General features: G+C 44.4%; 1 protein-coding gene across 2 annotated transcripts in view; it reads left to right on the top strand.

The window, feature by feature from the left end:
- The window catches only part of FAM193A (family with sequence similarity 193 member A), a 127,267-nt gene extending 109,689 nt beyond the window's left edge, over positions 1-17,578 (top strand). For both annotated transcript variants that reach the window (XM_075930865.2, XM_006134711.5), the window contains 3 exons: positions 652-1,498; positions 9,140-9,221; positions 12,935-17,578. In XM_075930865.2, the coding sequence (XP_075786980.1) occupies positions 652-1,498; positions 9,140-9,221; positions 12,935-13,028 (1,023 nt within the window). In that variant the 3' untranslated portion in view covers positions 13,029-17,578. The remainder of the gene's footprint in view (positions 1-651; positions 1,499-9,139; positions 9,222-12,934) is intronic.
- Positions 17,579-18,138: the final 560 nt, after the last annotated feature.

Here is an 18,138-nt window from a genome sequence, read left to right on the forward strand (position 1 = left end):
ACTGTTAAAAGGATGTGGTCCACTTTAGTGACATGCTTAACAGGTGCCTCCACTGGATTTTCAGTGACTTTGAAAAACCTCCATGACTGTAGCCCTGGTAGCTGGGAACTGCATAGTCCCACTGCCTCCCACAGTGACTGGTAGCTGTGAGAGACCCCTGTCTCCTGAGGCAGCAGATCCTCAAGCTCCAAGCCACCATCTGCCAGGGAGATACCCTACAGCTTCCTCAACTGCCATTGCAGGAGTGCCAGTCCTGCAGCTGCTCAGCCCCTTCCCTTTTATCATAGAAATTTTTAGTAAAAGTCAGGAACAGGACATGGACTTTCATGAACTCTTTTTTATTGCTTGTGACCTGTTGCTGACTTTTTTTTTTTCTTTAAAGTAAACCACACCTTAGCCTTAACTACAGCTTCCTGGACAATATCTGTCAGTAACTTTTACGTGTGTTCATTTTAAATTGTAAGTGTTCATTCTAATACTTTTAGAGGAGTAAATTTAGGTTCCATATATGGTGTCTAAAATTCTTTAACACATACTTGTAACGTGGAATGATTAGGAATTAACTGTTGAGATAAAGATCTTTCCCCAAAATGTCTAGTTCTTAGTATATTGATAGTCATTTATTGATTTAATAAACTACTGCTTTTGTAGCTAGAAGAGAAGGCTCGTCTTGAAGCGGAAGCCAAAGAGAGGGAGCATCATCAATTGCTTGAAGAGCAGAGACGGCGGGAAGAAGAGGAGGAAGAAAGACTAAAACAGGAGCTACAACGACTTCAAGAACTTCAGCAGTTACAAGCCGTAAAGAAAAAGAAAAAAGACAGAACAAGTAAAGACTGTCAGAAGATGGAAATGCTTACTCGAAACTGCCAGGCAATGAAGGAATCTATCCCAAACACACCAGAAGAAATTCAGAATGGCACACTTGAGCCATCAGAAAAGGTAGAAACCTCAACTAATTCACTCCCTAGGCATGTAAATCATGTGGAACAGAGGCCAGTTCCTGAGATGGTCTGTGAACTATCTGATCCCACAAACACTAGAGACTCAAAATTGCTTTTTCAGAAAGAGATGAATGTGAAACAGCATGAGCCTCTCTCTTTTCTCTTTGATATAATGCATCATCATAAAGAAAGTAATAGTAAACAAAAACTAAAGCAAATAAACAAACCCTGTGCTGAACAACTGAAAAAGCCCACTGAATCCCTCAAAGCAGCAGAAATTCAGCCTAAAACCAGAAACCAAATAGAATCCAAAGTGAAAGCAGCAGAGCTCCCATTGCTCCCGGAGCCGAAAAAAGAGGAGAAAAAATCAAACAGTAGTAATAATAAAAAGCAGCTGAATCATGTAAAAGAAGAGAAATCACCTGCAGTGAGTGAATCCCCTTCTCCAAGTGAGCAGCAACAAAATAATAAACTGATACTTGCAGAGTCTCCTCAGCCAAAAGGCAAGAACAAGAAAAGCAAGAAGAAGAAGGGGGACAAAGTCAACAATTCCATAGGTAAGTGCATAAATATGATTTTTTTTTCATTTTGGTAAAATTTCAAAATTTTGGGTCTGCTCTCCAATTGTTCATGCCAGTGTAAAGTGGGAGTAATTCTCTGTTGATTAAATAGATGTGAAAAGACAGTCCGTCTCCAACTGTTGGGTCGGTCACTTGAACAGGGGTGAGCAACAATTTTAGAAGGGGGGTGCCACTTCACAAGGGGGGCCTCAGTGGAAGGGGCATGACTAGTAAACTTCCATTCTCCCCCGCCCACAGACCCTGACGGGCCTGGGGGTGGGGGAGTGCATGATGTCTCTCACTTTGCCCCCACCTTGCAAGGGACATGTGGTGCTTAGTGAAACACCAACTGTTCAGCTAAGCACCCCACATCCCTTGTGGGGGAGGAGACTGTGTGCTCCCCCATCCTCAGGCCCTTACTGGCCAAGGGGTGGGGGAGCAGCAGGACATCTCTTGACCAGATCAACCCACTTGGCAAACCAGATGCGGCCCGCAGTGGTTCTCTTGCCCACCTCTGCACTAGAATGACATTTTTACTTATTATGATATTTTTCTGTGCTTTTAGCATTGATGTTTAGTCTGATGCCCAGTATTCATAACAGAGATACAAATAGCTAACTAGCATGGAATATTAGTAAGCTGGGAAAAGCACATAAGAAAATATTACAACTAATAGTGTTTTGTATCCTTTCTATGCACTTTGTAACCTAAACAGTAAGATACGTGGAGCATCTTTTCCGTAAGTTCTAGTTATTTTCTACTGTGATAGTAGAATTGAATCAGTAGGGATAGTCTTCAACCAGTCACGGAATTCTGCAGATATGGAAGAGTTAGTTATACATACATAGATTCACTTGAAAATATTTTCCATGGAACATCTTCTTTGTATATGATAAAGCAGGTTCAATATTTCATTTTATTCCTCTATACAGTTTCATTATGCATTTACAATGCGTAAATATACTGTGAAGTAAAATAACCGAATGTGAAAGTTTGCTATTCAAATGACACACACTAAAGCATAGGGATGTAAAATCCCATTTAATTGGTTAACCATTGACCATGATCTTGGCAACTTCCTGCCTGTAGCAGGTGGAGAATTGCTCCAGGCCCTGGCCTACAGGTTAACCCGTTAATCATTCACATCTCTGCTAAAGTTAAGAATTACTTCACCCAGTCATGGAATTCTGCAGATTAAACGAAAACTTCATCCACCTCTCCTTTCTGGTTAGGGGGTCTTTAGTAGGCCCTGGCCATTACATTACCCTTGTGTTTTACTCCTTTTATCCTTACCTAGAGACATTCAAGAAGTTTGCCTCCTTTTTCCATATCAACCTCAGGCCACATATATACATTTTTAATATGTAAGGCAACACCTTTCCTTTTTTTACCTGCCTGTCCTTCTTGAGCTAGCTGTACCTTTCTACACCAGTATTCCAATCATGCAGATTATCCCACCAACTCTCTGTGATGCCAACACTACCATAGTTGTGTTTATTACAAGTTCTTCCTGTTTATTCCCCACACTTTTTGTATTAATTACTGACATTTAAGATACTGATTTGATTCCCCTTGCCCAGTTCTGTCATCTTTCCCTTATCTCTGCTATTATACCCTATGCTCCCCCTCCTAATTTTGGACCTTTCTCCCAAGTCTCTGTTTCTGACTTAGCTGTGTTCAATCTAATGTAAAGCCCTCCTCGTTAGATTAGCCATTTGCAAGTGCTTGCCCATGTCCATTCCATGTTAGATGTATGTACTTGCCACCTACACTGGTGCTGGAAATTTTTCCCTCTTCATTATCTGTAGAAGGGCTCCTCCAGCACTCCAAGAGCAATGTATACATGCTGTGGTATAAGGGACATCTCCAGCTCCCTCTAACCTTAGATCCTTGTTGCTGCCATTGACAGTGCTGGAATGTTCTGGTGCATCAGCTTGTTCTCTGTTCATATGAACCCAATAGAACTTGTAGTATAGTGATAGATAGTTGTTCTTACAGTTAGTTACCCTCAGTAATAGTTTTTGAAGTTCTTAGTCCCGAATAGAACTCAGCTGGCACGTGGGCCATGCTACAATTCCCAGATTTTAAGCCCTGCAATCGCTTTGAACGGCAGATGCTCATTAATGATCACAGAGAACACAATATTCATCTGAGAGTACTCCTAATGGAGTGAGCACTCATTACAGCACCAGTGCAGCAATCCAAATCTGCAGCAAGCACCATGGCCTCCATGCACAATGTTCCACCAGCGCCTCCCAAGAGCCAACACCAGTTGCCCTCACAGTTCTGGCCTAAAAGCTGAAAAAGGCTGTGAGGAAAAGATCTTCTTTATCCTGCAAAGGAAAGGAGAGGGCCTGGGGTAAGCCAAGACCCATGTCTTAAGGAAGTAGGGTGCCAGCTCAAGTCAAATGGTGTAGCCCATCCCATACTTTGCCTGTGACCCCAGAAAGCAGTGCGGTGCTATTGACTTGCAGTAGTGGAGGTCTAGATTCTCCCAGTGCCACCCATACCAGCTACAGCAGTAACCCAATCTCAGGAGAGAACCTGAGTTAGGCATGATGTATGGCTCCCTGACTCAACAGCGCAATTTCCCATCAAGAGAAATCACTCAGCCAACCACCTGAAGTCACCGTGCTTCAGAACTAAAGCTGTGGACCTAGTGAAACTCTATTGAGTCCCCCACACCAGCATCACCAATTGGGGGATTCAAGGCTTCAGAATGCAATGATTTGTCATTGCTTAGGCAAGAGTGTCTGATCTCCTGGTAGCAGCCGCTCTGCTTACAATTCTAGCACAGAGCGAGGTTTCCAGACAGTGGGGCAACCTTTGGTACTTATTGTGGAAGAAAACATTGTCCTCACTCTGCGTTTGTAAGCAACAAGTAGCCAGAGGCAGTTTTATTACGAGCTGCAGCAAGGGAAAAACTGGTTCGGATGGGGGGGAGCCTCCCCTTCCGAGGCTGATCTTCGAATACAAGCAATTATGAAGCAGTTTATATACGGTCTATTAAATATAATAACAATTAGTCTCCTTCCCATTACAAACACCAATGGTTAACAGTTATTTTAGTTCCACCCAGATGCTCCTTATCTCAAGGTCCCTACCAGAGTCAGCATTTTATCCTTATCTCCGTATGGAGGTGAGAGGCAAATGCAGCGTCTAATTACAGATCTTGCGATGTCAGGCACAGACTTAGCCTGACTCTTGCTCTCATGTTAACAAGACCAAGATGGCTGCACACAAATTCCCTTATTCCCTTTTCCTGCCTCCACACTATGATGCCATCCACATCTTCAGTTCCGAACACAACCCATGGCTCCAAGTGCAGTGGCCCTGCCATGATACAGTGAAATGCTTGAGCGATCAAATGAGCCAAGAGCTACATGCGCTGTCTAAGTCACCCAAGTTAAGCATGACCCCATATCAAGCAAGGGACCAAACTGTTTTGAGGGTTCATCCAAAGGCAGCTTATCAAACTATTCCCAGGATCTGCCTTTGCCTATTCCTTCATACTTGGACTGCTATAACATTGGACCACTGGGTCCTCGACACAGTGGAGCAGAGTTTTATCCAGTTCCTTTCCACACACCAATTCCCACTCACCTTCCCTGTCCCTTTTCAGTGACCCGTCGCACAAGTCTCCTCATACAGGAGGTAAAGAGGTTGAAGTGGAAGAAGTTCCTCTCAAGTTCAGGAACAAAGGGTTCTATTCCTGGTACTTTTTGTTCCCAAAGGCCGAGGGCAGACTGCAGCACAACCTGGACCTGCAAGTTCTCAACAGCTACCTAAAGAAGCTGAAGTTCTACAGTCACCCTGGTTTCAGTCATCCTCTACCTAGATCCAGTAGACTGGTTGCCCTGTGCTTGAAGGACATGTACTTTCACTTAATGATCTTTCAAGGACACAGATGCTTCCTCTGATTTACAGTGGACCCCATCACAACCAGTTTGCTGTCCTCCTGTTCATCCTGGCAACAGCACTGAGTATTTACCAAGTGCATGTAGGTTGTATCTAGATTTATCCCTACCTCGGTGACTAGCTGGTCAGTGGCAGCTTCAGGTGTCCAGTCCAAAGAGATGTACTTATGCTTTAGGCCACGTGCTGCTCCCTGGATCTCCTGGTAAAGTTGAAATTAGTGCCCGTGCAAAGGATAAAGTTAATCAGGGAAGTCCTCAGTTTGCCAGAACATTCCTGCCAAAAGAAACTTTCCAGCCATTGATGGCATCCTCATTGCAGATGTCTCTGCATTCCCCCCAACTTCAGCCAAGGTCTATCTGTGTCTGCTGGATCATATAGCAATGTGCACGCACTTTTTCTGCCATCCCATGCTTTAGGTGTGGCCCTTGCAGCAATGCAGATAGATATTTTCTGTTTAAGGAGTCCTGAGTCTGAGAAGATACTATTTTCCAGGCAATACTTTCCTCATTACAATGGTGGGCCAGCCACAGAAAAGTCCAGGAAGGAATCCTGTTCAGTAGCCCTCCTTGTTCTGTTGTGTTGGTGTTGGATGCCTCAGACATGGGATGTAGTCTCCAGAGGAGGCAAATTTGCACATAAACATCAAAGAACTCAGAGCAGTCCAACTGGCATACAATCTTTTCCTGCACCAGTCAGGCAAGGTGGTAAAAAGTCCTGATGGACAATAAAGTCTTGGGGTGCGTCTAGACTGGCAAGAGTTTGTGCAAAAGTAACTGCTTTTGTGCAAAAACTTGCCAGCTGTCTACACTGGCCACTTGAATTTGTGCAAGAGCACTGACTTTGTAATGTACAAAATCAGTGCTTCTTGCGCAAATACTTACACACACCCACTCGGGGAAAAAGTCCTCTTGCACAAGAATACTTGCGCAAGAGGGCCAGTATAGACAGGGAAGAACTGTTTTGCGCAAAAAAGCCCCAATGGCTAAAATGGCAGTCAGGGCTTTCTTATGCAAAATCTCATCTAGACTGGCCACGGATGCTTTTGTGCAAAAGCACTTCTTGCGCAAAAGCATCCGTGCCAATCTAGATGTGCTTTTGCGGAAATACTTTTAACGGAAAAACTTTTAACGGAAAAACTTGATGTTCTACATCAACAGGTAGATGGGGGAGAGTATACTTGTTGGGTCTCTGTCAGGGGGCACTCTGTCTATGGAACTTCTGCATCAGCCATGGAATCCATCTGGAAGTTTGTCACCTTCCCAGCATCAGGAATATGCTCGCAGACCCACTCAGTGGGGACTTCTCTCATTGTGAATGGTTGCTCCACTTAGAGGTAGCCTGAATTATCTTCCAGAGGTGAGGAAAGTCCCCAAGTGGACCACCGAGATGGAACAAAGTGCTATGGGTTCTGTTCTTGGCAAGGCCCAAGCAGGGGATCCCTCTAACATTTTCCTTCTGTCATGGTCATGGGGGGCCTAATGTACATGTACCCACCAATTCCATTCATCAGCAGAGTACTGAAAAAGATCATGAAAGACAGAGTGCATGTTATGATCACTGCAGCATGGCTTCACCACCGCTGGTTCAGCATGCTCATGAATCTGGCAGTGGTCCCCCCACCTCAGCCATCTGGATCTGTTGACACAGGATGACAGTTGGCTGTTGCATGCCAACCTTGTGTCCCTGTACCTCTCAGTCTGGATGCTTCATGGCTGTACCCAGAGGAACAGACCTGTTGGACCTCATCTGAACAGGTCTTTCTGAAAAGTAGGAAGCCCTCATCCATACTGCCTTACCTGATCAAGTGGACAAGGTTTTCCCATTGGGTTTCTGAGCATGGTATCTCTCCTTCACATTCTTCCATTCAGTCTATCTTAGGCTATCTGCTTTACCTGAGGAGCCAGATCCTAGTACACCTCATAGCCATATCTGTCTTCTATCCTCAGATGCAGGGCCAGACAGTGTTTTCTCCATGACATGACAGATTCTTGAGGCCTTCAGAGACTCTTCCAGCAGGTGCAGACTCCTATCCCACAGTGGGATCTCAGCTTGCTCCTCTCCAGACTTACCAGCCCACCCTTTGAGCCTCTTGGATCCTGCTCTCTTTCCCCTCTGTCATGGAATGTCACTTTCCTGGTGGTGTTGGTATCTGCAAGACAAGTCTGTGACATCAAAGCTGATCTCTGAGCTGCTGTACATAGTCATTAACAAAGACAAGGTTCAGTTGTGGCCAAACCTGGCCTTCCTGCCTAATGTGGTATTTACCTTCCATGTGAACCAGGATAACTTCCTTCTGGTTCTTTGTCCCAAACACTACAGCAAGAGAGATGTCTCCACAAGCTAAACATCTGAAGGGCACTGACTTTCTACCTAGAATGCACTAAGCCCTTCCAAAAATCAACTCAGCTCTTTATCGCCACAGCAAAAGGAAGGAGGGATTTCCTGGTGTCCTCACAGAGGATTTCCAGCTGGCCCACCTCTTGCATAAAGATCTGTTACAATGTAGTAGGGATCTCATCACCATCGATAGTCAAAGACCACTTAATTAAAGCTCAGGTATCCTCTGACACACTGACAGCTCATTTTGTCATCACACAGCAAGCCAGGGATGGCAATTCGGCAGGATGGTGCTACAATTTGCATGTCTGAACTCCATTGGTACTGCTTGGGAGTTGCCCAGAGGGGAATGAACATAAGCAAGCCCTCAAAGAAAAGACATTACCTGTTCTGTAACATATTCTTCGGGAGTGTTGCTCATATCTATTCCATGATCAGTCTTTTTCCACTGTTGAAGTTTCCAGCAGGACTGAATTGAGTGTGGGAGTAGCCAGCAGCACCCCTTGTACTGTAGCATGTGCTCAACACTCCCTTACAGATACTGCTAAGGGAAAAACTTCCAGCACTGGTATATGGGGCATGCAACCACACGTAATGTGAAATGGACATGAGCAACACATCTCAAAGAACATCAGTTACAGAGCAGGCCACATTTTTTTTTTTTTTTTTTTTTTTTTGGTAGGCATCATGACATACTCATTGGTTTGACCCAGTGTGGTCATTCTTATGTTCTTATGATTTTAATACTATTCTAAATATATTAGTTAACTTAAGTTATAATCTGACTCAGACCCATAATAAACTGTGGGGTTTTTGAGCATTCTATTCTGGACCAGTACTATTCTTTATATATGCTAAATAGATTATCGTATCAGAATGTGGGTAAATATTTATATTAGCCATGGTGGAAGCACAGAAGATCACAATCATAGCTATATCATTATTCTGGTTTCACTGTGGATAGGGCCAGAACTTTTGATTCAGAGCCAGTATTATCAGTACTGGAAAAACCAAATTTCCCAAAGTATTTTCAATGCAAATGGGAATAAGATTTTGTAAAAATGGCCTGTCGCGTGTATAGATTCATCAGAAGATGGTGAGACTGACCTGTTCAGGGCAGCGATTATTGTTTAATTTTTTTATTCTTGCTGGCTGGTTGAGCTCTATACTCATGTTTTGTAATCAATATGAAGAGTAAATCTGCTGCTGATTCGTTTTTATCTTTATTTTTTGAAAAAAGCTGTTTGTTGTAATTTTTAAAGCCTTCAGCCAAAAGAAGTATACAAAGATCAGGCTGTCCCCAGAGACTTAACTTCAGTCAATCCAGATTTGTTTTTCTAGAGCAAAGCTGAAAATAATTTGGTGCATCTTTCAATTTTGCAGATGATGTGTTTCTACCCAAAGACATTGACCTAGATAGTGTGGAGATGGATGAGACAGAACGGGAAGTGGAGTATTTTAAAAGGTAAATAAGAGTGTGTTCAACCCTGCATGTGTACCCATTGTATTGCTTAACATATATGCCTGAAATTAAAACAATTAAACTCTTTGTATAAAAGCATGTGCTTTTACATGTGCTATCTTAAATCATCAGTCACTGCTGACACAATTTGGTTGCTGTAATGAGCTTCAAAACTTACTCCTGGGAGAATTCTGTATCCCTGTAGGTGTACAGAATTCTTTTCTCCCGCAGACTTTTTTGCTTTCCTGCAGAAAAATGACTTTCTGATGGGGAAGCAAAGGGAAGCCATAAGAGTGGTCATGTACTGCTCCCTAGCAGTGCAGGTGCATTGTCTCAGGGACCCAGAAAAGCCAGTGCAGAGGTAAATCACTGGGTACGGGAGTGCTAGGGACCCCAGTCAGTGGCTCATACCTTGTGCGAGGCTCAGCTGCTTGTTCCATCTGGGCTAGGGAGAACAGGACTTCCTTTTCCCTTACTATGGGCAGCCAGGGCTATGTCAGACCCACCCCTGGAAACCTTTCTGGGTTCAGGAAGGTCTGCATCTACCCCACCCACTTCTTGTCCTCATAGCTCCTCAGCTGTTAGAGGAAGGGGTTACACTACAAGTAGCTGCTTTCCCCATTTACCTGAGCACTATGCTTGCTTCATACTCAAATAATTCCACCAAACCCCTTGAACCTGAACCCCAACAAGCCTCATCCTCTGTATCCCTTCTTGCACCCAGACCACTCCCCACACTCAGCCCCCCAATACAACAAGCTCTGTCGCCCACCTACTCCATGCTGGCAAGCCCCCTCACTCCTCTGCACCCAGAGGCCCATTCCACTGTGCCCCGCCAAGCCAGCACCTGGACCTCCCTCCCACTGATCCTTCCACACCAGAGCCCTTTCTCCTCAACAAACCTGTTCATCCAGATGTCCCCCTCCCCAGAATCCCCATCAAGCTGCCAACACTCATATTGCCCCACATGAAACCCTATCATCCTACTTCTAGATCACTCCACACTAAGCCCCTACAACAAGGTTTCCCAACCTATGAGACGTGACCCGAATATGGGTCTCCATTACATTTCAAAAGGGTTGCCATGTGGCTCTGCCCCACACACACACACACACACACCTCCTCCCATATTTGAATTGCGTTGAGTCACCAAGTATTCCTGAATTGTCAAAATGGGTCCTCATTTGGAAAAGGTTAGGAACGGCTGACCTACACATACACATCCTGCTGGACTGAGTTTACCTGCATGTATCTAGTGTGCTTGGCACAGAGAGGCAGCGCCCTGGGTGTTTCTGGGGCTGGACTGGCCCTTTCACTGTGTCAAGGTCTAGTGCAGCCTCACTAAGTCTGTGTCTTGTGGGGGAAGCAGGATCTGCAAGGTGATCTCCTACCTTTGTGCAACCAGTTGCCCTTCACTACTATGCTAAAGCTTCTGCATTATTTATTCACAAATAAAACTTGCAGAATTTCACAGAATTTTAAAATGTGTAAAGAATTTTTGGTTTTTAATGGCATGAGATGTTCAATATTGTCACAGAATTCCCTCGAGTGAAAGCTATCGCTTTATGGGTAGAAATTTTGGTCTTATGGCTTTAGAGCAGATTAGGAGAAACAGACAAAAGCCAATAATATGTATATTCCACACTGGAACAAACATTGATCCATGGAACCTGCTATTCTAGACCATCACTGACATTACATGCTACTTAGAGGAGAGACTAAACTTCTCCACAAAGCACCTAGCTGTTCAGTACGGTCTGTTTAGTTCAAGGATGGGAACCTAAAGCCTAGGGGCCCGATTCAGCCCCCTTGTTGCCTGGATCTGGCCCCGGAGGCTTGGGGATGCTCGCAGCATTGGGGAGCCCATGCTGTGGTAAGGGGTGGTGCGGGGTTTTTTTTGTTGTTGTTGTTTCTCACATGTGTGACTGATTTTATTTTTCTGTGGATCAGTGGTCTTTGACTCCCAAAAAAGTTCTTGCCCCTGATAATTTTTTTTTAAACTGTTGATCATGATGGTATCTGAACACTTTGTTCCATTTCTTTTGGACTCTGATAAATTATCCACTTAGCCCAAGAAGGCACATTTAAAGGGCTTCACTAACTTTTTAGCCTTATAAAATATTTTATACATTTCAGAGATTTGTTTTATAGATATACATCAGTAGGAATTTATAGAAACCAGGCTGGGGTGATTTAAATCACCAAGAAAATAAATCATTGATTTAAATCAAATTTCCTACTGATACTACTTCACATATTTCTTAAACAATAGTGCAGATTTGCTCACTAATGAATGCTTATTAACAATTTAGTACAGCGTTTTACATTTAAGAAATACTTTGTGTAATTGTTTTAAATAACCCAATTTCTATTACTTTAGGAAGTAGCACGTAAATAGTAGCAGCAGCAGTATATCAGAATAAGAACTAAATCATACATACAAACACAATTGCACAAACACAATTGTACTTTTATTTTATTAAACTAAATCTTAATCTTAAGTGTTACATAATTGTTTCGCATTTGAAATTGCAGCAGTCTCCTTGAGTTGCCAGCTGGTGGCTGTCAACTTTTTTTTCATTTTCCAGCTTTATGAACTCTGACAAGTCCCCAGAACACCAAACATAGAATGTCCTTAAAACTTCTGCAACCTGTTGTCATCTTACCCACTTCCACAGTCATTTTGATTCATAAACTGAAACAGAAATATGAGTTTTCCTGCTTTTTGAACTCCCGGTTGATTTCTTAACTTTGAGGATATCTGTCAAAGTGGCTCCTAAGTGGCTGAGGAGCCCAGTTCATACCCTGCGTATTCTGACACAGACGTGATAGCAGTCTTGGAGGAGATACTGTTGTTGGCTGAACTGTTGTGCCCTTTTTTTTTCTCCTTTGTTTCTTCTCTCTCATGAGCACATCTTTGCTCCTCTAAGTTGGCTGTAGGTTGACATATGCTGTGGCATCCATGTAGTCTCTCAGTTTATTGGGGTGATGCATCCCTTGTGCACTTCTAAACAAGAATCACGTTAAATGGAGGAAATAGCTTGCCTTTAACACACACACATATTAACAATCATTGGAATACATGCTTACCTGTTCTAATGACTTGTTCTTGAAACAACATCTCATTCATGAGCTGTACAATAAAACTTGGTAGATAATGTTTTTGGTTTTTATCTTTCATCCATTTAGATAGACTTGTCTTTGTTCTAGTTACAGCCACTTCCTGGATACTTTCTCATGCTGTTCATTTGAGTCTGAAATGTAATTTATAAAAGTACATATTACAGAAGTCAGGAGATGACCACTGTATAGCAGTAATGATGTCCTGAACACATAATATGTTAAGCAGAGGCAGTGACTAGAACTTCTGTGCTGGGAAGGTTGTAAAAATAGATTTAGCTCGGTGTCTAGCCAGATTTCAGTTTGGGTAATAACATTTTGTTTGCCTTAGTTCTTGCTGTTTGTTTGAATACATTAGTCTTCACTGCATCTCTTAAATGTTAGTGTTATTATGGACTGTTAACATGGTTTGTTTATTCCACACTGGCAGTAGTTACACTTCAGTGATGGGTGAAGTGTTGTCTCTGTGTGATTTACAGTGTTTTAGAGTCTGTTGGGATAAAGATGCTATTTAAATGCAAAGTAATATTAGTACCTTTTTGTTGACAAGTAGTGTAACAGTTTGACTTTATTTCTTGCTTGTTCTTTGTTTACAGATTCTGCTTGGACTCTGCCAGACAGACAAGGCAGAGACTTTCCATCAACTGGTCCAATTTTAGCTTGAAAAAAACCACCTTTGCTGCTCATTGAAATGCCACAATTTGGGAAGGGAATCCTGCAGGAATCAATGAAAGACAACTCCACTTACCTGTCTTGTTGTGCTGAGAGTTTATCTGGTTTTGAGCCAGTGCTGCCTTGCCTTGTCCCCAGTGCTGTGTGGATCTGCACTGAACCCCTTGGCCTGATAGTTCTTGCAGACTGAAAAATTGCCACTTTCTACCTGAATTTGTTAGCTCGTGTGCTTGTAGTCTGTGAGTGAGACTTACTTGATTGTAGCTGTATGCTGTTGGAGTTGGAACAATAGCTTTTTTCCAACTCCTCCTGATTGCCTTGGCCTCAAAGACTTTAAACTGCTTTCTAGGCTTGGGTGAAGGCCAAAATACTAGTTTGCATCATCTGCAGTGGCTCCTGTCACTTCTGAATCTAGCTATGTTTTGTCATTCTGACTCCTGACAAAGGAAAGGACCTAGTCAGTTGCGCTTTCATCTGCTCCAGAACTCTCCTGACATGGTTTCATGGAAAAGAGGCTCTCGTGGGACAAGCATTTCCTCAGTTTTCACAATCTACTGTTAAAAAGTGTACAAGTTACGCTATTTGTGTTTTGATTTTTTCCTGACTTGTAGCCAGCTTGTGTAAGAATACTTGCAGAATGAGAACGTTTAAAAAAGAACAATACTCACACTATCAAATCTGTTATAGAGAGTATAATTGTATTAACACTGAAGCCTAACTGGCTACTTTTTTAACATATTGTTAAGTAATATTAAAATCATGTCTTTCTTTTTGAAAGATGGAATACATTAGTATGGCAGAAGCCTTGTGTCTTGCTTTTTTCTACTTCAGGTCAGAGAGTGGAGAAACAGAAAGGGACTGGTGAGTAAGCTAGACTCTTCTAAATATCAATCCATCTTGGATAAGATTGTCAATGAGTGTTAATTTAGTGTGTTCCATTATGAGTACTTGTATTGAATCCATCTGTCTTCTCTGAGTGTGGTGTACTCTTGCAAATAGCTTGGATTCTACAAAGCACTGATACCCCTCTTTGACTAGATACTATGTGAGTAGACAGACTACAAAAAGCTTGAACTATTACCACTGTAGAAAATACAGTACATGGTATAACTTCCATACTTCCACAATACAAATGTTCAATAACAATAGAACAGGTCAACAATGCCTTTTCTAGATTCAAGGAATAACTCAGGTTCTGACCTGATTAAAGATACTTTTATGTCAATTTAGTGTTGTGGTGTCTAACCAGTTCTGAAGCCACTGTAGTGGCTCCTGCTTTAGCAAACTAGTCACACTCGACAGGTCACATATGGCCTGTGTGTTGGACACATGTGGCTAGTGTGTTTGACACCATGGATTGAGTGCTTACGAAAGTGGCTGTGAAGTGGTAGCCCTAGAGACAGAAATCTGTGTGTGTAGTCTAGATTACATATCAGAGAGAGAACCAGTACAGGCTTTCCACTCTTGGTCAGCCATTATCTCTCACCTTGTCTTGGAGGGACATCTTATTGAAATTAAGACACTCCCCCTCATATACACTCGATATCTGATTTCTCCATTAAGGGTATGAACAATTCTACTAATTAATGACAATTATTTTTTATAACTGATGGGCCATGCATGGAGATTTAAAACCAGACTCAAACTGCAGTCAAATAGGAACAGCTTTTGGGTCTATGCCAAACTGCTAAATTTTACCCAGTGATGTAAATTTAAAGGCTTTTTGTCTTCATCAGCCCTTTGTGCTATATAATGCTCTGAAGAATACTATTACATTGAAATCTAAAAAAAATTAACCAAGACCCTTCCCACAATGCCAAAGATTGGCTAGGCAAGGGGCATGCAAGCTGATTTTCACTGGCAAGTGGGGCGGAAGCTCAGCCCCGCTCCTCCCTTCTCCTCTTCCCCCCCCCCTCCGCCCCCACACACACAGTGGGGAGCTCGTGCTGCAGCTCCTGCCTCAGCCACACAACTGCAGACTGGAGCAGGGGGAAGGAGAAGCGCGTGCATTCTTGGGGCTGTCCCGCTTGGCCTGGGTGTGCAGCTACGAGGAGCTAAAGGGTTAAACCCCCTGTCCCAGCTACAGGTTCTGCTTCCTGCTTCGAGAGGGATGGGGCTCGGTCTGCTCTGCAGAGCTGGGCCTGGGCGGCCGATCACATGTGGCATGCCGAGGTATGGGCTGCACTGTGCTGCTCCCTGCAGACTGTGTGGGGTGTCAGGGAGCCCCTTCTCCAGCTCCCCGCTACACCCAGCCAGGCTGGAGCCAGCCTTAGGCAGTCCTGGGCTCTGCCTGCCCTGGAGCTGCAGCCTGCAGGCAAATGGCTGGGCTGGGCAGGGAAGAGACTGTCCCTAATCCCAGGATTGCTGTCCTACTGGTGAGTGCGCTGGGGACATGAGGATATGGATGGGGCAGGGGTGGATGGAGGAGGATGTGGGGACAGGATCTGAAGGGCATGGGGTGATGGAGTAGATCAGGCTGGGAGAGATCATGGGGCTGAAGGAAGGTGTGTGTGGGGGGTTAATTTTATTTGAAGAAGCTGCACTTTCCTTTATCCCACTTCTTTGCCTCCCTATTCAACTAGCTATTTGGCTGCATTTGCACCCTCTCACCTTTTCTGTGTTACTCTCCCAAGCCCCTACCACCCCAAAACTCCCTCTCATACCTCCATCCCACACCCTCTCCTGCTGCCAAACTCCCTTCCAGACCCTGTCCTTCTCACTCCATCCTATAGGCTGGCAGCCCTGTCCCACACATTGAATTCATTTTTGTTCCCCCAGAGCCTAAGGGGATCCACAAAATCCACTAACTCTGGAACCCCAGAAAAGTAAATCGGGCCTATGGGAAGCCCTGAGCCTCAGTCCTCCCCGTCTCGTCCCCTCACCCTGTGGGGAGTGAGGTGTCTTGGGGGCCATATCAGTGAGGGATGGGGAAGGAGGGTTTTTTGCTTTTCATTTGTGTGGCCCAGGCTGATTTTTTCTGTGGGTAAGTGACCTGCGATCCAAAAAAGGTTCCCTATCCCTGCCATAAATAAATAAAACATTGAAGCCTTTTGTGTTGGACATAATATTTTACTTTATTTAAAATGAAGTTTGATAAACTAACATGAGAAAGTTAAAACACTTAATCTGTTCAATAATTTAAATTAAACCATTCTCCCCAGCTGCAGCACTAGTAAAATGGATGGGACGTAATCAGGGCTCGCCAAGCGGTGGCGTGCGGTTCTGTGAGCTGCGCATGCGCAGATCGCGCAGCGCCAGCTGTGCCAGCTTGTAATCTACTCGACACGGTCAAGTAGATTACATGATTTGTAGAGCCCTGGACATAATTATGTAATTAATGGTGAACTGGTAGTCCACAGAAAAGGTTTGCATTGACCCAGGTGGTCCACAGGTCGCACGGTGGAGAGAGTCCCTTCCCTCTCCCTGGAAAGCAGCATGGCCCAGGACGGGAGTGTGAAATCTTGGCACATCACTTCCGAAAGGTTGCTGACTGCTGGGCTAGCCCAGTGATCTCCAACCTTTTAAAGCATGAGATTCCTTTTTTTAATTTACATGCAATCCAGGAACTACCTCAAACCCAAATACCCTTGCCCCACCTCCTTTGTGCCCCTTCTCCAAGGCTCCACCCCTGCAAACTCCATCCTTCTTCCCTCTCCCATCCTTCCTTCCTTTCATCAGGTGGGGGCAGTGGATTGGGGTGCAAGCTCTGGTCTTGGGTTAAGGGATTTGGAGTGTTAAGGGATTTGGAATTGCTCTGAGCTGAGCCTGGTGGAGGAGGGGGTTCAGGGTACAGGCTATCTAAGGGAGTTTTGGTAGGGTTAGGGCAGGTGTTTGGGGGTACAGGAGGGAGTTTATGACTGGGACAGGGGTTCAGGATGCAGGCCCCAGCTGAACACTGCTTACCACATGTGGTGCAATGGGGCTAAGGTAGGTTTGCCCTGGCCCTGGCCCTGGCCCTGGCCCTGGCCCGGCACCACTCTCAAAAGCAGTCACTAAATTCCCTTCATCCCAAGCCCTGTTGTGTCCCTCTCCGTTCTGTGGAGATAGAATACAAGGTGGGAGAGGGAGCACCCTGGCATCAGGGCCCCTTCCTCCCTCTTCCCTGCCCTTCCCAAGCAAAAGGCAAAAACAGCTCCAAGGCAAAGGGTAGGAGGTGCATAGCAGTGGGGGGATGGGCAGCTGAAGTGCCCAAAGCACTTTGTGCTCAAAGCATTTGATAGCCTCTTGGCCAAACCAGTCAAGATCACCTGTCAGAGGCTCCAAAATCTACCAGTAGATCCCGATGGGCTAGCCTATCACAGTATAAAATCTGAGCTCTTCAGTACCAAGTTAAAACACAAGGTGGCACTGTGGACCATTTAAGTTTTGAACAATTTACTCAGTAGTGTTCTAATAGCATTAAACGAAATGTTTGTTTTGTCATGTGAGCAGGTAATGTTCGAGATTCCAAATACAGGTCGGAACTCCCAAAACCAGGACTCTTGTTCAGCAACATCTGTGGTCTGGCAGGGCCATGGATATTCATGGATCAGGCAGTCCTGACTGGGTGCCCCAGTGGCAAGAGGGGCTGGAAGGTTGGAGCCCGGCGGGGCTGGCGCTGGGTCCAGAGCAGAGCCCCAAAAGTGCAGCTGGGGAGGAGGGGCGCCTGCTGGGGGGGGAGGGGTGCCAGCTGTGGCTGCCTAGGTAATAGGGACATGGCAGTCTGGGATGCCAAAGCCATGGCAGCCTGGCGGGGGGGCAGGGAGCAGCTAGAGCCGGAAATGTGTCAATGTGAGAGGACGGTTAGCAGGGGCAAATTCTGGCAAATTCCCTCTTTTGGGACCAATCAGGTCCCGACGGTGCCAGACCAAAGAGGTCCAACCTATACTATGCAATTTTCTCCTCTTCCTTCCTTCCTTCCCTCAAAAGGTGTGCTGTTAAGAGAGCAAAGGATGGGTTTTCTGAATTCCATTAAGAATACATGTACAGTAAGTCACTTCCTACACTTAGAATGTTTTCTTTTAAAAAATGACCTTTCTGTCCCAATATTTAACATGGTGCACTCAGTAAGCTGTTAATAAAACATGGTTTACATGTCTATACTTTGAAAATATAAGTTTTATAAGACTTAACAAAAAATTGTCCCACA

The sequence above is a fragment of the Pelodiscus sinensis genome, chromosome 4, assembly GCF_052426305.1.
Source record: "Pelodiscus sinensis isolate ZL-2025 chromosome 4, ASM5242630v1, whole genome shotgun sequence".
Taxonomy (NCBI): Eukaryota; Metazoa; Chordata; order Testudines; family Trionychidae; genus Pelodiscus; species Pelodiscus sinensis.